This window comes from Dunckerocampus dactyliophorus, chromosome 10 (genome assembly GCF_027744805.1).
Source record: "Dunckerocampus dactyliophorus isolate RoL2022-P2 chromosome 10, RoL_Ddac_1.1, whole genome shotgun sequence".
In the NCBI taxonomy this organism is placed as follows: Eukaryota; Metazoa; Chordata; class Actinopteri; order Syngnathiformes; family Syngnathidae; genus Dunckerocampus; species Dunckerocampus dactyliophorus.
Window position 1 is genome coordinate 12592351 of NC_072828.1, and position 20221 is coordinate 12612571.

The window sequence follows — 20221 nt, forward strand, 5'->3', positions numbered from 1 at the left end:
AAATAAAAATGTCAGCTATACTTCTATAATTCTAAAGCTGAAATGACAAAAGCTTTGGTAAAACAAATTATGACAGATGTTAAATACGGAAATGACCTAGTTTGGAAAAAGGGCCTGAAAATATACAAAATTATTTAAAATGAAATGAAAACAGCCAAGAAAAGATTGTAAATAATTAACTTATAGGAACTGTAGTTTGTGAAAAAGACCAACGGTGTATGGTTAAACATACAAGGAATTATATGAAAAGCACATTTGTCTTGGACAAAGAAAAGCTAGGAAATAGCAAAATTTAAAAACAGAAATAAATAGTAGGATTTCTTTAAAGAAAAAAAAAGGTTTGGTTGTTAGAGTGCAAAACAACAAAGAAAAGACTGGAAATAAGGAGACTATGAATTGTCATTGTAAAAGGCCAAAAGCTGATGGTTTGAACACCCTACAAAATAAACGGAAAAGAACATTTGTCGTGGTTGGTGAATTGGTGGAAGAAAGATTGAAAAATGCAGAGTATAAAAACAGATTGCAGATTGCAGTAAAAAAAAAAAGGAAATCAAAATCAAAAATCTCAATTGACACTCGTAAGCTTTAATGAACTTTATTCATCCTCAGTCACCAGAGAATAAGTGCTTTCACAAGACAAGACAGACATATTTGGGTTGCTTTTACAAAGAAAAAAAGTGAAAGATAAAGCATGTATAGAATGGAAAACTGACCTTTGTTGAAACAACATAGTGTGGAGGTTGTCATGTCAAGGGGTTTGTGTCCTGTATGGACTGAGGAATGTGGCTCAATTTGAGTGGATTTAGGTACAAAAAACTGATATTAGCCAATATAGAACTGATCTACAATCCATGTAAGCATTTCAAATATGTCAAAGGCTTATTTAGGGTCTACGTAGGCAAACTTAATGTTGTATGTGACTTGGTGTCCATTGTCCCATGCGTACAGGACACCCTCTTTGGGGTTGTAGTCAATCTGGGTGGTGTAGGTGTAATTGTTGGTGAAAGGCATCCTGGGAATCATCTGTGTGTTGGTGTGCGTGTCGAAGGCATATTCCAAGTTGGCGTCTCTTTGGTTGTAGCTGTCAACAGCATACAGGACGCCGCACACGATGAAGCAGTTTCCGTAGTGGTTCCTCCTCAGCCCAGTCCTCCACGTTGTCTCCCTCTGCATGCTCAGGTCAACTGGGTTCAGGCGGCTCAGGACGACCACCTCCTGCAGGAAGCCCTCGTCGTCCATTGCCGGGTAAATGATCCAAAGGCCACTCTCATCCAAAGCGAAGTCGATGTCCGAGTGACTGCGCCACTCCCACGCTGATGTGGACTCGTCCATCACGGCGTCGTGCAGCATGGTCCAGGCGGCCACGTAGCGCTGATGCAGGTCGAATTTGATGATGTCTCGAGAAAAGGCACGGTTGTAGTAGAAGGCCCCGTCATAGACTACGTGACCTGTGCCAATCCAGTTGTAAGGAAGCTTGTAGGAGTTGGTGAAACGGCCTAGTAAACACAAAATAGGAGGGAAGTCCGTTGAAGTTACTTCAACGAGAAGCAACGGAAAATAAGAAAGTTCGTAGGAGGTAGTAAAACTGAAAAGATTAAGGGAAGTTGGTACTACAGCTGATGAAAGACACGTAATAAGGAGTTGGTTACATTTTCAAGATCGGAAATCGTACAAGTTGGTAAAAGGACCGAAGAGATGAAATAGGGGCGTTTGTGAGAGATGGTAAAACGGCCAAGAAAAGATACAAAAGTACAGTAAATTGTGGGACATTTATTGGACTGGGTAAAATGGCCAATGAATTATAGGAAATCAATAAGTCTGTAAGAGCTGGCAAGAAAGATTGGAAAAGCTTGAAAATAAGACTATTGTGGGAGTTGGTAAAATGGTCTTCAAAAGATACGAAATGAGAAAGCTTGAGGAAGTCGGCAAAACGACAGAGGAAACACCAAAGTGGAGTTGGCAAAACTGCCTGGGGAGAACGAAGTCAGCTGAAGTTGGCTGAGCAGTCAAGGAGCAATAGGAAAGAAGCTTGTTGGACATTTGTAGGAGCGGGTCAAACGGCCAAACAATGATACAAAAGGATTTATTGGAGTGGCTAAAACTCATAACTTTGGGGTTTAAAGTGGCCAAGTAAGGAAAAATTGCAGGAGTTCATTAAACGCCCAGAGATGACCACAAATGCTAATGAGAGTGGGAGTCCAGCGTGCTGACTTTTTTGTCATTTTCCGGCCTTTTTTACACTAACACTAACACTAACACATCTCTTCTTGGGAAAACCACCCCCTAGAAAATAAAATACAAAAAAAGGGCATAGCTTGTGAACTGGTCAAGTTTAAAAATGTACTGTAAATAAATAAATTGTATGAATAACATGGTTTGAAGGAGATGGTAAAACAACCAAGGATTGGGAACAAGGAAATTGTTGACATTTTTAAAGTGCCTACAAAAGCTGAGAAATTGGTGATTTGAGTTGCTGAAATGGAGTAACAAGGAATTTTGAAAATGGCTGTAAAACGACAAAGAGCAGAAATAAGTAAATAGTAGAAGTTGGTAAAAGACCCATGAAAGGTTTACCAAAGATGAAAAAAAAAAGATGAAATAATTGTTTGTGGTTTTTACCTTTTTTAAAAACCTCCAGATTCTGGAACTCCAGGAGGTTGCTGCCATAATAGAAGTTGGTGACATAAATTCTGTCGTTGTTTGACTTAGGATCCTTCATCCAAGCTCCTTCATTCCTGCCGTAGGTGTTGTGAGTCACTGGCTCAGAGATGGTTGCCAGAGTGTCCTTACATTCTTCTGTGGAAGAAAGATCCCCAATGAGTGAGGATTTTAGAAGCTACTTGCAGACCTTCCTCATCAAATCTGAAAATACTGTAATTACCAGCCTGATGCATGGAAGGTTGCCATATTGGAACATCACAAATGTCCAAATATCTGTGGGGTTTATTCATTGTAGTATGCTGTAGGTTCCTACCTTTAAAAAGTAAGCTCAGCCAGGATGATTTTTCTATATCATATTAGCCCGTAGGCCACCCTCACACATTTATGTATGTTTTTCTCTGTATAAGAATTTCATCCATCGAATACAATGGGTTAACAGCTGAATACAATAGAAATGTCAAATATCACTGCTATTCTTTCCAAATACTGTAACATTACAGAATGCATGGTTTTTATTATGTAAATGCAGTGAGGCTAAAAATGTAATTGCAAGTCAGTGAGGCATTTTTGGGCCAGGGTAGTATCTGGCACTACATAAAAAATGCTAACGCAATCAAACCATTTTTTTTTGTTAATCTTTAATATCCAAGGCTAATCACCACCAAAACCCCATCCCTATACTATTTATTTTATTTATTTATTTCTAGCTGGGGACACTTCCTGCTTCCCAGCATGCTTTGCTGGACTGCATTGTAAATAGTTGCAAATATTACATGTTTGATGCTATGTACGTTGTTGTTTGTCATTCCATGTAGTATTAGTAGTTGCCCCATATGTGCGTCTGCTGATCTGTTGATGTTAAGCTTGCTGTGTAGTGCTTATCACTTTGATCTTTTTGTCTTGTCATTTCATATTAACCCAGACGATGAAATGGAACTTGTGTGCTACAAGTAGTTTCCCCGGGGAAACAATAACCTGTGTTACATTCTACTTTTCGAGAATTATCAACACATACTGTATGAGTGAGGGGGTACTGGTGATACGACAAAAAGGCTCTGGGAGTACACAAGACAAAAAGGTTGGGAAACACCGATCTACACCATGACTATGGTTCTTGTTCTTTGTAGTTATCCCTCTTTCTTTCCTGACTTTTGCCTGCCCAAATCAAGAGCAACTTCCTTTCAGACAGCTGAAGGGCCTTTGAACGTCTCTTCGCTGAAGCAAGATGGCCATCATATTTAAAAGGTTTAACATCCATAAAAATAATTTAATATGTGGTAGTTTTCATAAAGTCTGAAATTCTTGAAGTGATGTATGGAAAATAAATATTAATTTTCTTGCGTGTGACGTAAGGACGCATGCGCGAGCTCCTGCCAGCAGGTTAATTGTGGAGAGTAGCTAAGGTGGAAGTTTTTCGACAATTTTAAGATAATTAAATATGTGAAAGTGCGATTAATGGCGATCAGGCCCCGTAGTTTTATTGCGTGTGTTGTTCAAGGCGTTTTGTGCACGTCGTTGTGTACGCTAAACCCGTTTTCTGTCGGTAAATACGACTTTGTACTTTGTTAATGCTATAGCTAGCCGGCTGACTTCCAGTCGTGCGCTCGTCGTCCTTTCTGACGGAGCGCTCGTTTTTAATCACCAGCAGAGCCAGATGGCGGTGCCTTCAAACAACGCCTCATTGTTGGTTCCTCGCACACAGGTATGTAGGCGTTGTTTTTAACTGCACTTATTCATGTATATTTTTCAAACACAATTATTTTTCATCCACCTGCATGACATACCCAAAATAAATCAAGAATAACTACAGTTATCTGTTTTTTTTGGTTTGTGTTTTTTTAAAAAAGCATAGTCTCGGCCATTATTGATAGGTAAGAGCTCAGAGAATAGAAGAGCTGTCTATGTGGAGTTTGCTCTTTGTTCTTTCTTGGGTTTTGTCCAGGTACTGGACCCCACATCCTAATTAACATGTATGCTAATTTGGCATCAAGCAATTACTGTTTTGATGAAATACATTTTAAATAGTTTTTGTTGGTATTGTAATCCCCATTAGAAATAAATCTTCCTATCTTTGTTGCATTACATTTTTATATATTGTTACATTAGCTACAGTTTGCCCACCGGTGGGCCAATAGGGGCCAATGTGTTCTTAAAGGTCCAAATTATTTTTTTTTTCCCAATATTTTTGTGTAATGCATCAAATGTGTTACACGGTAAAATACATTGATTATTTTTAAGTCTGTGGAGGTTTTACACAACATTCATTGTTTCCTTGCACACAACTCAATAAAGTGATACGTAGACGTAGAAGCTCTGTACCCTGCCTTTTCCTGAAAGCCAGCTGGGATAGGCTCCAGCTTACCCTAGAACATGGATGGCTGGATCATGCAGCAAAAAATAAAGAATTCTGAGGGCAATGTCTCAATTTACCATTTTTTTTTGCCGTGGCTCCTTCCTGCCTTTGCATCATCTCATCAAACTCTTGGTGATCCTCCTCTTCCTCCTCCCAGCTGATCTTGTACTTCTGTTTGACCTGGGGAACCCGGATAGTGGTGGTGGCGGTGGTTGTTGTAGTAGCTGAGGGAGATGTTGTAACAGGTCTAGTCACAGGTGTAGAAGTGTGCGGTGACCCTGGGGTGGAAGACTCTGAGAGGATGGTGGGTTCTTGTGGTGTCATGACAGTAACCTGGTTGGCTTTTGCTGTTGAAGGGTGGACTGGATTGGCCTCAGTGTTGGTGGTTACATGCTCTAGAGTGGTGTTTGGTGCCTCAGTGGCTTGCGTTGGATTGCTCATCTCCACGCTTGATGTTTCTATGGTGATAGGTCTTGTGGTGAACACCGCGGTGGTTACCTTCTCATCAGTTTGGGACATTATAAGCATCTCTTTGGTTGCGGAGGCGTCCATCAAAGTGGTGAAGTCCAAAGACTGGGATGCACGGTCTGTTGTGAGAGGTTTTTGTGAAGTAGCATCGATGTCATTAATCACCTCAATCAGAGCTTTAGTTGTGGGCTCTGTGTCTGTCTGTGTTGTTGTCTGGCTGGTCTTCTTGGAGCCATGGGAGAGGCCAGTCATCACAGGTCGAAATGACCTACGCCCAGGATGAGGGCGAGGGACTCGGTGTTGAAGAAGGTTTTCCTCAATCAGGAGGTCTATTGGACCATCTCCACTGAATCCATGATACTCAAAATCTGCACGAAGGATGGAGAAAGGCAGGAGGTCAGCATGAAACATTCATGTTTAAATTCTACAGTATTTATTACCTCTACCAAGGTTTTAATCAATGTCGGTTGTCTTGTTTGTTTGATAGTTCGCAAGTTGACACAATAACGACAATACCTCTGTAGAGGGGTGGTGCATGTGCTGTGTAAGTATCCATTAAATGAAATCTGGATTAAAAATGTGTTTTGCCATTTGAGTTGTAATCCTAATCCTAATAGTAGAATCCTCTCCATCTAATGCTAACATATCAGGTCATTCTCCATGAACCAGGAAGTAGCTGCTAACAAAGTGACAAACATATTGCCTCATTCTTGTGAAAGTGCGCTGTCCCAATTGCAGATTCAAAAATGTGGTCACAGAAACAATCAGAAATACTTCAGCTACCAGTGTTTGAAGATCTTGAAAGAAAGTTTAATTAAGCCCTAGGTTACATCAAATTACCTCAGCTAACTCAGGGTTGGCAGAACCTACCGTTCTCTTCGGGTTCTCCATCGTCATTGGTCACTGGTTCAGGCTCTGACTTGTAAAAAGTCACTCCTCTGATGATCATCCCATTGAGACCACTCTTGGACCCTGGAGGAACCTCTTTGTCTGCCCCCTTTTTGGGAGTGGAATGCGCTTTCACCTCAGTGACTTGAGCCGAAGCATTGGACTGGGTTCTTGCAACAAATGTCTCCTGTTTGTGGAAACAAAACAAAGAAAAAAAAACATAAACCATCCTGAAAGATGCAACATTGCATGTTTAAACATGGTGAATTTTTGCAAACAATAAATATTTACTTCTAGTAGTTGGAACACTGTGACATAAACTTGGCGAAAATATTCCAAATTAAGACAACTTTTTAGTTTATGTACTAGACTTGCATCTTCGGGCTGTTTTCATCATCACAATTTTTCTTCCGTTTTATATTTCATCAATAACCCTGCATAAAGCCCTTGAGGAAACATACCACCATGGTGAATCACTTTTTTTGTGGGTGGTGGGGGGGAAAGCCCACCCAACACTTCTGGACAGGATCACCATTTCACATGCATGCTGTCATCGGTCAGCAGGGCCTCCTCTTAACACGAAGGACTGTGCTTCTCATACTCCTTTGACCCCCATTTGTTAATGTTGTCAGGGATTACCGTTGGTTTTTGAGAGGCTCCTGGTCTGCTCAGGTTCCATTCATTCTGGTCATCCTGGTGGAGTGAAGGCGGGGGTGTAGTCCAACGCTTATTAGCATCGTCAGGGTTTGGAGGGTTCTTGTGGGTCTTTACCTCATCTGTGGTGTGCTTCAAGGCCATAACCTTCACACAGTCATGGACAAATGTTGATGAGTTCTGACAGTAAAGAATGCCATCTTCATTGGACGTTATAGTTTAAAAAATGTTGTGGGATGCTGGCATCTACAGTCATGTAAAAAAATTAGCACACTCTTATTTGTAAACGTCTGCTGCACCGATGAACCGCTGCACACAATCATTTTAAGAAAACATGAACCCTTTAAAGGAAAACTGCACTTTTTTGGGGAATTCACAATCCTTATGTGAAACATGACTGCACACGTCTTTCTCTTTTCTGCACATTTTAAAGAGAGAAAAACAGCTAGCATGTTGGAGCTAACAATGCACGTAACGGGACACATAAAAGCCCTAAAAAAAAACCTTCAAAAAATGAGTGTTTGTGTGTATATATATATATGTATATATTTAAATTAAACAATTGTTGGCGTTTTTTTAGAGGGATTTGTCGTCGAAATAGGTGTGTCCCATGATGTGGATTGTAATTGCTCTCTTGGGCTAACTGTTTTTCTCTCTTTAGAACGCACAGAAAAAAGAGAAATACATGTGCTCACGTTTCACATAAGGATTGTGGCTGATGGGCAAAATTCCAAAAAAAAGTGCAGTTTTCCTTTAATGTGTTGCCTGTGCTATTATTTTTCTGAGTGCACCACATGGTGACATTGTTTTAAACCCCAAAGTTTGTCCCCTGATAAGTCGGTTTGACTTGAAATTTCTCAGACAGCTCAGTGCACTCTACAAAACACCCTCTGTAACTAAGGGTGCTTAGCCCAATCACCGTTAAATTTGGTACAAACTTTTAGGGGACTGACAAACATGTCAGTAAAATTAGCCCAGAATTGAAAAACATGGCCGTCATCAAGCAAAACATCTTTGCGGGGGTGTGGGCTGGACTTACCAGACTCTATAAAGAAGTGGCACACCTCACCTCTGGGGAAAAAAAATTCAAGTGTCTTCAATTGCCGTTACGATGGCTGACACAGCCATGTGTCATGCTAGACACATCTTTGACACAAGACACACACACACAACGCCTGCAGGGCAGACATGTCATTTGTAAAGATGATGTTCACGCCAGAGTTTAAGTGTTGCTGAACGCCTGCAGGGCACATGCGTCATTCCTGTTGAGTTAGGGTGGAAGTGTGGCATCTGTAAAGCTGCCGTTTACGATGGAGTTTAAAGAGAAAGTGTTGCTGTGTGCCTTCGGGCAGACGTGTCACCTGTAAAGCTGAAGTCTGCAATAGCATTACGATGGAGGCGTGGCATCTGTAAAGCTGAAGTCTGTAATGGCGTTTTAAAGTTATGTAGTGCAGGGCATTCTGGAACCAAAGCACCAAAAATCTTAGAATTGAGCCAAAAATGGGATTACAAAATACCAACCAATACCAACTATAACTATAACACTATAATAAGATGAAATTAATATTTGTAGTATTATGTGTATATATATTGTAAAATAATAAACTATAACTAATATTACAAATATTTTCATATAATAATTAAAATGCATTCGTACAAATAGCCCAAACCCCCACCCCCGTGCTTTGTACTCTCAGCAGTTGAGTAAACTCCGGCCACAGTATGAAGAAATACATACTAGAGGCTTTATATGTACAGTATAAATACTGCAGGACTGCATGGTGGCTCATTTTTCAGGTTTTCCACATGCAAAAAATAAAGTCTGTGGTGGTCACTTGGTGGGAAAAACACTGGATCTATTTTGAGTGTTTCTAACAATGGCTGCTGTCATATCCCATGTCAGTACAGCCAGCAGCAACCCCCAGTCAACATTCAAACATTGTGACAGTGACAATATTGATGATAATGTGAGCAGGTTTTCCCTTCCTGTTGCTTTCTTTATTTTGTTTCTTTACCTCTACTAGGATGCAACAACGCCATCATTTTGTCCCGACCATGATTACAATTTAGGATTTATTTAAGTATACAGGAGGCAAAGCCCGCCACATTTTTATAGTGCTGTGACACCGTCTTCCTTTCTGATGCAACACTTCTCACACATGACTTTATTCCATGGCCACAACATTAGGTGCAAATGCAAAAGATTGGAAGAATTTTCTATTATTTTTGCTCCCTTTTTATTTAGCACAATGAGGTGAAGGAAATATTAGAAAAAGCCATCACACCACTGTAAATGAACATACAGTATTTTTGAAATGAAAAATGATTGTTGATGGATGTCATTGCAGTGTGCAGGTGTACCTATCGTTGTGTCCAGCGAGTATTTTTGATGACATGTTCTTTTATTCTACAGTAATGATGTTGAAGTTGAATAATATAACGTTGATAAATATTGACCTGACCAAGCAACAGACACCCAATGGCCAAAAGTACTGAGACATATCTGGACTCATGGACAAAAGTATTGGGACACACCACATCGTCGCAGTTTGTATTTGACACAATTGTATGCTTCTTGGGCCGCACGGTGGTCTAGTGATTAGCATGTACCAGTCTGGAGAACTGGAAGACCCGGTTCAATTCTCACTTGGACATTTCTGTGTGGAGTTTGCATGTTCTCCCCGTGCGTGCGTGCTTGGGTTTTCTCCGGGTACTCCGGTTTCCTCCCACATCCAAAAATTAATTGGCGACTCTAAATTGTCCATAGGTATGAATGTGAGTGTGAATGGTTGTTTGTCTATATGTGCCCTGCGATTGGCTGGCGACCAGTCCAGGGTGTACCCCGGCTGTGGCCCGAAGTCAGCTGGGATAGGCTCCAGCATGCCCCCGCGACGCTAAAGAGGAGAAACGGTATAGAAAATGGATGGATGGATGTATGCTTCTTACTTTGTGGGAACAGTTTGGGGAAGGCCCCTTTTCTGTTCCTCAGTGCACAAAGCAGGGTCCATAAAGGCATGCTGGGGTGAGGTTGGCACGGAAGAACCCCCATTAAAAGCCATCCATTGGGTTAAAAGGCACACTCCAAAGTCTTGGAAGAGTGAAAGATACTCACTCCTTTCCATGTCAATGGCAAGGTGTCCCAATACTTTTGCTTGCATCATGTGAAGCCCTTAACTGAAGCTGAAAGGGTCATTATTGTGATCCTCATAACAGTCTTCTGTCTCATCTGGTACCTTTTCAATGTGTGTCACTCGCTCCACCAGATTGCCGATGATGGACTGCAGCTTTAGTAGATCCATCCCATAATAGGAACCCTCCAGAAGCTCAAGGATGGTGGCCAGCTAGAATGATCAAATCGACCAACTTGAGGATGATGATCCTTTGTTTTTTGGGTGATGATCTTGTGTGATAAATATAATTAATAGAACAGAGTGATGCTTCACCTTGACATCATCTTTTGCAGCTTCCCTAAGCTTTTTCAGCCTGAGCTCTCCCTCGCAGGGGTTGACCGCTGACGGAGGAGCGATGCAGGCGCACTTACACTCCGGACCGGATGTGATGGTCTCCACCGTGTATGTATCCTGCGCGCCCGCGCTGCCCTCCTCTATCCGTCGGCAGGCGCTCCTGCTCAGGGGTCTGACAACACATTTACAGCCACAGTCAGAGCCTTCCGAGACGGCTTTCACTTTGTCATAATCACCCAGCAGCTACAAAGACAAAAAGGACGGTATGTATTTTTGCACGTATCTGCATACAAGTTGTGAGGTGTCCACATGACAGACAGACCCACAAGTATTTGGACAGTAACCAGTGAGTTTCTGTCATTTTTGCCTTTTATGCACCACAATGGAACTCAAAGAAAACAATCAAGTGTCGACTTTCGGCTGTAAGTTAAGAACTTTATGAAGAGTTGCTTCATTTTCAGGGGTTTAGCTGATGTACTTTTCTTCATTTTTAATACTTGGATGAGAATCATTTGCAGCTACTTCACATGCTGCTTGTTTGTGGTAGCTATGAGTAAATAGTCCAAATATACAGTATTTTAGAGCCCTTTAAAATACTCTGCATCAAAATGCATGTAATTCCAAAATGGTGAATGCCATCATATTTTTGTGAAAGCTCTTAAATGAAAGCTGAAAGTAGACACTTGACATCTTCTTCTTCCATAACCAATGTGGTGTTAGTGAAAGGCAAAAAACCCCAAAAAACAATAAACTCACTGTCACTGTCCAAATACTTGTGGACCTAACTGTGCATAATGATGCATTTGTGAGTGCACATGTGAGCCTACCTTAAAGAGGATATTTTCCCGGTCATCTGTCACCTCCTGCAACTTATCTTTTTGCTGAGCCTCCATGTCAGCTCGTAGCCTGGAGTCCGCAGCCGGTCTCTTTGGTGCTACAGCAGCTCCCTGTGCAAAAATTGCACAGTGCACGACGATCACCACAATGCACAACTTCAGCATGCTGCTGAGAGTCTCTCAGAGGTGGGGGGAAATAGTTGCAATGTTAAATTTAACAGCCCTGAATAGTCCTTGGCCTCCTCATGGCTCCAGTCACTCTGTAGAGAAGTTGTATGGGGTTTTATGACGCCATGATGTTAATGCACTGATGGAGAGTGGGGAAAAGGGTGTGCACTTCTGTGTGTGCATGTGTGAGTGCTGACAGGAGGCGGGCCTGCTGCAAAGTCATGAGGAGGAGTTCCACTCTCAATAATAAATCAGCACATTAAAAGAATAGCAACCAAATGCTAAATATTAGAAACAATGCATTGGAGTTCCACAGATCTGCAAACCACAATAATAAACATATTGTTACATTGATATTTCCTTAGGCATGCATTGCATTGGATATTACAATGTGCCTCAACCATGGATGTCTGTGCTACCTTCTAGTGGTACAGGCGTGTACTACAATAGGAGACACAAGCCTGAGAAGTCTAGTCTTTATTTGATGACGCTGATGAAGGCACATTATTACAAGTATTTGGCTTCCTGTTGTATGACAAATGTTTGGATATATAGGAAGCTCAGTTAAGGCACACAGTGCCACAGAAGGATTGTGGAAAAACTAACAAAAAATACTGCAGTTTAGTATAGAAAGCTGGCGAATGTCAGAAATAATTAACTGGTGATCCTACTTTGCGTTGAAATAGCACTGATAAAAACTCAATGGAGGATATTAAATAGAGTAAAAAGTAGGAAATAAGGACATTATCCATTCGAGAACAATCATTACTTAAATTACAAATCATTTTATTTTACACATTTCTTTTCATACCGTACACAAGCTACATATAAGACACCCCATTAACTCCTGAGTCAAGCTTTACATTTGTTCCGAAGGAATTTTTTGTTTGTTTGTGTGGTATTCCTTAGGATTATGGAAAGAAAAAATAAAAGATTTTTCCGTAACCAGGTATAGATTTAAAGAGATAAAGGGTTTGGCTTTTTTAGACATGAAGATGTAGGACAGCCCCATCAGCAGTGTAGTGCGTCAACAGTGACTTACCCCCCCACTTCGTTCTGCGAGTTGAGTTCTGGTTGGATTTCGGTGATGAAAGATGTAGTTTGGGTTAGTTGGCAGGGCCACTTAAAGAATTTGGCTTCTCAAAACAAGACATTCAAAGTAGTAATACATTTGCATCACAAAAATTCCTCCTCGGATGAAGATGAAGACTGTGCATGTAAACACTGAAACACATACACAACAATGGACAGGCGACAGTGCGCAGTGGTACAACGGGAGAGAAAATAACTCTTAAGCGATTGTTAGGTCTGATTTTTTCGAGGAGGCATCTTTCTGATGCATATTTATTTCTTTTTTTGAACGCATATTGTTTTCAGAAGCCAAACTTTTTACTGAAAGGGATAGTTTGGATTTTTTGCCATGAAGTTGTATGACATCCTCATCAGCAGTGTAGTACATCAATGGTGGCTTAGCCCCCCCCCCAATTGGCCCCGTCAGTCAAGTCCTGGTTGGAGATCCGTGACGAGGAACGTAGTTCCGCTTAGTTGTTGGGGCCAATTAAGTAAAGAGTTTGATAGGGATGTCATACAACTTCATGTCAAAAATTCTGAACTATGCTTTTAAAACACAATTTTAATTCTGATTTTTGTTTTATAGCTAACACTGAGGGCATTTAAAAAATCCTTCATTTAAGGACTTTTTATATTTTTTATACCTATTTTTTATCTGATCTTATTCCTGTATTCCTTACTTGTGTATCTTGCTTGCTGCTGTGACAAGCGAATTTCCCCGCTGTGGGATTAATAAAGTACAATGTAATCTAATTTAACAGTGACAATTTGACAGCCAAAATTCAGGCACATGCAGAGATGCTGTACTGGTCTAAAATAGCATTGGTTGGCCTTGGCAGAGGTCTCTCTACTTTAGAGTGCAAGTTCACTTCATAAATGTGCTCCTTAGGTAATTTAAAAAAAGTTTGCAGTAGCATCACAAGTGTTATGTTTGCCTTGAAGGTGAAGCAACAAAGTTGTCAAAATGGCCACTACCACCATCAAGTTGGGTCACCAGGTGGATACAACTTAGCGTCTACTAGCAGCCTTCCTCCTCAGTCCTTCCCTCTGTCACCACAGGGAGGATGAGGTGAGAAATTCGGCTCCACAGTCCACCGTACTTGTTCAGGTCCATCCTGTCGAAGGCCATGGGGTGGTCATGGGAGAGAAACTTCCTCTGGAGGTGGTCATCCACCATCTCCTCCACGCTGCTAAGAGAAGCCCCGACAGGAATCTCCTCCTCGTCCTCCAGCAGCACGGTGAAGATGAGAAACGTCTTCTTGTACGCAGCATTCTCATGGTCGCAGTAGCGGTAGAAAATTAGGGTGGAGCCTGGAGGCAGCTGCTCGAAGCGATGGATGACTGCCACAGGTTTGTCTCCCTCAAAGGCTCTCTGCAGCTGCCCATCAATGTCCAGCTTCACCTGGTCGCTGTCCTCACCGACTTTGCTGGTGCAGTCTATGTGAAGGACGGTAGCGTTGAGGGCAGTGGAGAAGGCGGAGGCCAGGTCGTGGGCAAGGCACCGCAGCGTCCTCCTGCCTGAGACTCCCGCTGTCAAGATCAGACTGACTGGCTCGCTGGGCTGAGGCGCTAGGAGGTGCCTCTTCAGGTGGATCCTGCTCCTGCTCCACAGCTCTGGACGCTGGTGAGGGAAGCGAGTCTTGACTTTGTCCATTTCCTTAAGGAAGATGTCGATCTGCGGAACACTGCTTGGTAGCGGAGGCTCAGGCTGGAGGAGATGCTGCACCAGGATGGCGACAAGTACCACCATGCTAAGTGCTATCAGGTATCTTGTAACTGTATGGACAGAAGAATGTACAGTATGTTGGACATATACATTATTCATCACTATCCCCTTCTTCCATTTTGTCAGCACTCTCACTGCTCTACAGCACACAGTAAGGTTATCAAGGCGAGGGTTGTCATTAATATCATCAATTACTGTACATGGCACACCTCCAGGACTGGTAGTGACTTCTGTTGCTAAACCAGCTTCCTGAGTGGTTGGACCAATGGTCTCCACTTTACTCCTTAGGTCATCCAATGGCTCCTCCAGCAACACTTTTTCAGGACTTGAACCGGTGTTCAGGCCTAGTCCAATATCTGATCAACGAGAGGGAGGAATGTAAACAAAATAAGCAGTTTTATATTTACATGTACTATTATGGCAGTACACAAGGGGAAAAGAAGTTTCGCTTACCTTTTTCCTCATTGTTTGTGTCTTCTTGGAGCACTGCTGTGGGACCGTCTACCTGATTGTAGTTTGTGTCGCCCACCATTGCTTCTGTCATCTCTTCCAGCGCTTTATCATTCCTCGGTTGGTCCTCTTCAGCTAGAGTAAAAAATTAGGTGTCCGCATTAAATTAACTACAATGTAACTACAGTCACTTCACAAAAATACTGTGAGGCTGTCATGGAGATAGGGGAACACTGACCAGCAAACTCCTCTGCTTTCATTGCCGGCGCTTCATCTCTCTGCACCCCTCTGCCATCATCACAGTCATCTCTGCCGTGGTCTGGTGGAGGGGAGGCGGCACTCGTCTCCACGTTGTTCTTGCCGAGCTCACCTTGACTCCATCCATCATCTGTCAAAGGCACAGACCTCTCCTCAGCCTGATCACGATCTGCAGAATAGGATTATGAACAAAATGCTAAATACCATAAATGCTGTCTTATTCAGTCACCATGTGTGTGGTCTACATAAGCCATTCACTGCAGAGGTCTCTTGATTAGCGCTGGTGTAATGACGAGACTTGTGCCCTCATCGACTTGTGCCACCTAGCGCTACTGTGCATGCATATAACAAAGAAACCTGTTTTCAATGTTCTAACCGTCAAATTATGTCACTTTTTAGGGAGAGTAGAGTGTTATGACAAAATAACCCAATTTGTGTATGGAATTATAGATTATTTTGACTGGCAAAATGTTTTATGACTATATCCTCCCCAGGTAATTGCAGTGTCATATTGTTGCATTATATATGTAACGGATGCCAGCCTGTGGGCTGTGCGAATGCACATTGGTAAAACCTCACTCCCTCTGCCTTAAGAGCTGCACTGAACACGCGGCCGACAGTCCGGGCTTTTAGTCGCATGGTCATCGCCCTCGCCTCCCATTACGAAGATCCTGTGTTCAAGCCCCGGTGCAATGCGAAACAGGGCGGGTTACATTGGTGCCGTGACCCGGATGGGAGTGAGGTTTGAGGGGGTGAGTGTAACGGATGCCAGCCTGTGGGCTGTGCGAGTGTACGTTGGTAAAACCTCACTCCCTCTGCCTCAAGAGCTGCGCTGAACACGCGGCCGACAGTCCGGGCTTTTAGTCGCATGGTCAGCGCCCTCGCCTCCCATTACGAAGATCCTGTGTTCAAGCTCCGGTGCAGGCAGGGCGGGTTACACATAGACCTACTTTATATCATAAAAGGTAGCTTATTTATCGATGCTCTGATGTCATAGTGCCAGTTGCGAGTGTGATGCCTTCTTTAAATTGTTCGAACTTTTTGATGCGTTCACATGCATATCATGATAAATCACAAATGTCATTGTTTAATAGGTTGTAGTATAAAATGTGACAAAATACACTAATATTGGGTTATTTTGTCTAAATACTCTACTACTTCCCGTTCTCTCTTACATTGTCCTAGGACTAGACTAAAAAGAAGAGAAGACAGCTTTTGCAGTCGCAGGCCCTAAATTATGGAACTCTCTCCCTTTGCAAATTAAAACCGCTCCATCTGTGGAGTGTTATAAATCGGCACTAAAGACGCAATGGCTGTAATTAAAATGTTTTATTTAAATTGTTTTATTTTATTTTATTGTATGAAATGTTTTGTTCTTATTGATTTTATTTTATTTTTAAACTTGTTACATGTTTCTTATTTTGGCTATTTTATTAAATTTTTGGCATTTTATTTTTGTGATCTGTACAGCACTTTAAGACAGCATGAACTGTTGGTTTTAAATGTGCTTTATAAATAAACCTTGACCTTCTGGGACACAGTTCGAGGTTTGCAACATTGGTTTCCTTGTTATACGCATGTGCAGTAGTGCTAGGTATCACAAGTCGACGAGGGCACACGTCTTGTCATGACAGCAGATCAAGACAAATTAACTTAGGCTGTAGGCAACATCCTGTTTTTTTTTTTTTTAATTAACTCCTGAAGCATCATGAGTGGTCAGCATCCATAAACATTACTACCTCTGCATGCACTTTAAAATGGTTGTGCTACTCAGCTGTTGTTGTGAAGCTCATGCGTGTTACGCTTGCGATATTGGTTACAATGAACTTAGCTGTTACTGCAGTGTTAGGCAATACACTGCTGCTACTACTGCGGTTTGGGTAAATAAACCCCTGAACCATAATGACGCCATTTATGGATTTTTAAAAAACATAATAGATACAGTATGGTTTTATCTGTCACTGCAACACACTTTTGCCGCCAGTGTGGTGGTGCTGCCTTGTGTTAATCACATTATCCAGACCTCCTTCACGTGCAGACTCATTCGTAGACTGATTCTTCTCTTCCTCGGCACCTGAACAGACACAACATGTCACATTAGTAACAATTACACACAAACCAATTAGCACTTGATAGCTTCCCATTGCAGTACCTGCTGTGTCTTGACGGTGGTTTCCAGCCCTGTCTGGATCCTCCATAGCTGTTTGGGAGCTTCAGTGAGTGATCTTTTACTGGGTAAAAATATCCAAACGCATAAAATATTATAAGGTTTGCTAGCACTAGCACGTTGATCAACTAAAGATAACCAATGCTCTAAGTGTTCAGAGTCCAAAATGATTACGTGTACAGCTATATGACAGGGACAATATATTCTATTTGCCTAAAGTTCACACAGTTGTGCCAACTGCATACGTTAAATGTATGCAAACAACAAAAAAGTGTGTGACACAATAATAACGCATTCACACACAAACCATCATCGTAACGAAACCGATATGCTCTAGCAAGAGGCTAAGCTAGCCGACAGTTAGCAGCATTGTAATGTAAACTAAAGAAGAAACCTTCCTTCGACCAAACTAATGTATTTGTTTTTATGTGAATAATGGTGATTAAAAAAATAAACAAGGAACTCACGCTCAATTACATCCCCGTGAAAAACGGCCAACAGCAGCCTGGTGTTATGTGATCGTTGCTATCACTGACAGGTCGTTCCCGTCAGAACCTTTCATCGGGGTGTAGGTTTCTGGGGGAACCACTACAACTGCAAAAAAACGTTTCTCTTCCGCTTCCCGTTGTCCTCCCGCCGATTTCTTCCGTTAGATGTTTTGTTTGTTTTGAGCACGATGTTGGGACGTATTGTTTAATTCTTGTGTTGTCATCATTTAGTCAAGTTAAAACGCTGCAGAAATGGATAAAGATATTTCTGAGGACATGGTCCATCGGCCTTTGAGAAGATCGACACGACAACAGTCGACAGTAAAAAGTAAGCACAACCGTCAATTGAAATGACATTAGATCTCGCAGCTAGCGGTCGTCCTGCTGCTTTGCTTTGGTTTAAGGATTAGCTGCTATATGTTCATTGGCGTGTTTATTTTTACTCAGGTAATTGTTCTTGAAGACACCTAATCATGTCATTCCCACGTATTTTTTAAAATAGGTTTTACGTATGAGGCGACCCCTAGAGGCCCCCTAAAGAGGTCCAAAAGGGGGCTAGAAAAGCAGTCTGCTGTTGCTTCTGTTCCAACTGTCAATGGGTCCAGAAATGTGGAGAATGACTCAGAAGATGAAGGTGAGCTTCAACAACAATTAGCTTACACACTCAAAGTGCTTTAACTATCCCGAAAAAATAACGTATCTTACCTTACAGAGTCCCCTAGCAAGAAGAGTCGACTGGAGGCAGAAGAAACTGTGGGTGGCAGTGGAGATGATAAGGAGATGGATATCCAGAAATCAGAGACAGATGAAGACCAGGAAATGGATGTTGAGGAAGATTTAATTCAGCAGCAGCAGCATCCTTCTCATCTATATCAGCCAAAAATAGTGCATAGTAAGGGTTTTGCCAAGTTTATTTTTCCCTATGTTTAAGTTGTCTTTATATCAGTGCATCTATGGACTGTGCAAGTGCAAAAAGAAGTTAGCCATTATTAGAAAAACTAAACTTAAATGACGAAAGAGATTTGTGTGGCAAAATGTCATTCTTTGAATTCACTTGTCGCAAGTATAAAACAAAGTCAAACGATACTTTAACTTTGATAACAAGTGACGTATAGTGATGCCGAAGACTGTACTCCAAATAACTTCTTATTCTTCGTGTAACACCTCGTTGTTGTGGCTGATCTTTACCGTGAAATGAATGTCCCGAAAAAGCAAAACATGCAGAACTCTGTGGTCTTGCATAGTGTTTACTTAAATTGGAATTTTGCGGACATTTCCCTGAAATTTAGCTTAATTCAGAATTGATTGACCTCAGAGGTCACAATTCTATGAAATGAAGTGCAATCATGGTTGATTGTTTTCCTAATAAACTGCCACTAACAACCATTGTTGTGTTTACTTTTCATATATAACAGGCAGACTAGGAGATGTGAAAATGTCCCCATACGTAGTGCTTGGTGAACGCTGCCATTTGACTGAAAACACAGACAGAGACTTGATGAAAGCCAAAGAAGGTGAGACCATTTCTCCATCTGGATTCAAATGGGTGATCCAGGTAAGTAGCTGTTGTGTTTTGGGTTTTTTTTTGGTCTTCAGTGAAGTCCTCAACAACAGCACCCGTAACACCCACAAAGTCCTACACAAGATCTTTGGACAGTGATGTGTATGTCTGCAAGATCGCCAGCATGGCCGAATACAAGAAGGAGATGGCGGCTAAAACAAAAAACTCTGGTATGACAGGCAGCTGGGTTACTGAATGATTTGCCTCTTTAAATGATGCACAAGAATTACTTGAGTTTAACATCCTCTCTTCCATCTGTAGGTATACCAACAGTCAACCACCAGAGCATCTCGAGTGGCTATACACCCTCTGTGAACGCATATACTGTGCGTCAGAGAGCCACAAACATTACCACTCAAAAAGAAAAGGTCCAGCAGCACAAGAAACAAGGTCAACTGAGCCATCAAATCAGATTTGGAGGTTTAATGAAGCCAACAATGTTGTCTTTATGATTTGTGTTATTGTTAATGTAACGTGATTTTTATTTTGTGTCTTTTACTCAGAAGACAGAGAGACAAGAGGTGTAACCGGGAAGTGCTCTGCTGGAGATGCATCGAAAGGTAAAACTGATGTCTTCATATTGAACGCACCCCACTTTTGAGCACAATCTAATAGAAGCTATAAAAAATGGCTTTTACATTGGTTTTTTTTTTTTTTTTAAAGCATGACATGCAAGACCATATTGTTCTAATTTGCTAGAAACAACTCATGGTCCAAAGCATGCCACATTATGTGTCAGACATGGGAGATGTAGTGTTACGGTATGGGTATGTTATTTATGAAATGTGAAAAGCTAATTTTTGAGCCAATGATTTGGAGAAAGTGGAAGGGAAAACGTAACATGCAGAGGTAGATAAAGCTGCTGGATGCTGACCGCTCATGTTACTTGAAATGCTGCCTTTGCCATCTTGTGGCGTTAATAAAAACCACATCAGAATATTGTCTACAGCCACAGATGTTAACATTTTTTGACCCATCACTAATTATAGACACTGGCAGTTATTTATT

At 41.6% G+C, this 20221-nt stretch overlaps 3 protein-coding genes and 1 long non-coding RNA gene across 6 annotated transcripts in view; 2 read left to right on the plus strand and 2 right to left on the minus strand.

The window, feature by feature from the left end:
* Positions 1 to 589: 589 nt before the first annotated feature.
* On the minus strand, positions 590 to 11691 carry olfml2ba (olfactomedin-like 2Ba). 2 transcript variants are annotated; one of them, XM_054790585.1, is made up of 8 exons: positions 11316 to 11691; positions 10468 to 10731; positions 10258 to 10365; positions 7010 to 7171; positions 6353 to 6557; positions 5092 to 5850; positions 2620 to 2796; positions 590 to 1496 (listed from the first exon to the last, which is right to left on the minus strand). In XM_054790585.1, the coding sequence occupies exons 1-8, from the start codon at positions 11487 to 11489 to the stop codon at positions 880 to 882; spliced, it is 2466 nt and encodes an 821-aa protein (XP_054646560.1). In that variant the 5' UTR covers positions 11490 to 11691; the 3' UTR covers positions 590 to 879. The 2 variants fall into 2 exon arrangements, with proteins under 2 accessions (XP_054646560.1, XP_054646561.1); XM_054790586.1 differs by having other exon boundaries at positions 10468 to 10660; positions 11316 to 11690.
* LOC129189177 (uncharacterized) lies at positions 4053 to 15704 on the plus strand. Its single transcript, XR_008572750.1, has 3 exons — positions 4053 to 4363; positions 10288 to 10751; positions 13623 to 15704. It is a non-coding gene; the product is annotated as an uncharacterized LOC129189177 (long non-coding RNA).
* On the minus strand, positions 11957 to 17771 carry LOC129189173 (torsin-1A-interacting protein 2-like). 2 transcript variants are annotated; one of them, XM_054790588.1, is made up of 7 exons: positions 17632 to 17771; positions 17150 to 17228; positions 16970 to 17071; positions 14978 to 15166; positions 14743 to 14874; positions 14499 to 14645; positions 11957 to 14339 (listed from the first exon to the last, which is right to left on the minus strand). In XM_054790588.1, exons 2-7 carry the CDS (start codon positions 17193 to 17195, stop codon positions 13582 to 13584), a joined length of 1374 nt encoding a protein of 457 aa, XP_054646563.1. In that variant the 5' UTR covers positions 17196 to 17228; positions 17632 to 17771; the 3' UTR covers positions 11957 to 13581. The 2 variants fall into 2 exon arrangements, with proteins under 2 accessions (XP_054646563.1, XP_054646564.1); XM_054790589.1 differs by having other exon boundaries at positions 17021 to 17071; positions 17632 to 17770.
* Positions 17772 to 19511: 1740 nt separating this feature from the next.
* The window catches only part of fyco1a (FYVE and coiled-coil domain autophagy adaptor 1a), a 42313-nt gene continuing 41603 nt past the window's right edge, over positions 19512 to 20221 (plus strand). Inside the window, exons 1-2 of the mRNA XM_054790580.1 lie at positions 19512 to 19603; positions 19717 to 19773. The gene's annotated coding sequence lies outside the window, so the exon portion shown is untranslated. The remainder of the gene's footprint in view (positions 19604 to 19716; positions 19774 to 20221) is intronic.

Coding starts and splice junctions, on each gene's coding strand:
- olfml2ba (XM_054790585.1), bottom strand. CDS start 11,489: ATGCTGAAGTTGTGCATTGTGGTGATCGTCGTGCACTGTGCAATTTTT. Junction 10,366..10,467: donor CTGCAAAAGATGATGTCAAG/GTGAAGCATCAC, acceptor TGATCATTCTAG/CTGGCCACCATCCTTGAGCT. Junction 2,797..5,091: donor AGCCACGGCAAAAAAAAATG/GTAAATTGAGAC, acceptor TTTCTTCCACAG/AAGAATGTAAGGACACTCTG.
- LOC129189173 (XM_054790588.1), bottom strand. CDS start 17,195: ATGGAGGATCCAGACAGGGCTGGAAACCACCGTCAAGACACAGCAG. Junction 14,875..14,977: donor GAAAGCAGAGGAGTTTGCTG/GTCAGTGTTCCC, acceptor TTTTTACTCTAG/CTGAAGAGGACCAACCGAGG. Junction 14,340..14,498: donor AGTCACTACCAGTCCTGGAG/GTGTGCCATGTA, acceptor CTGTCCATACAG/TTACAAGATACCTGATAGCA.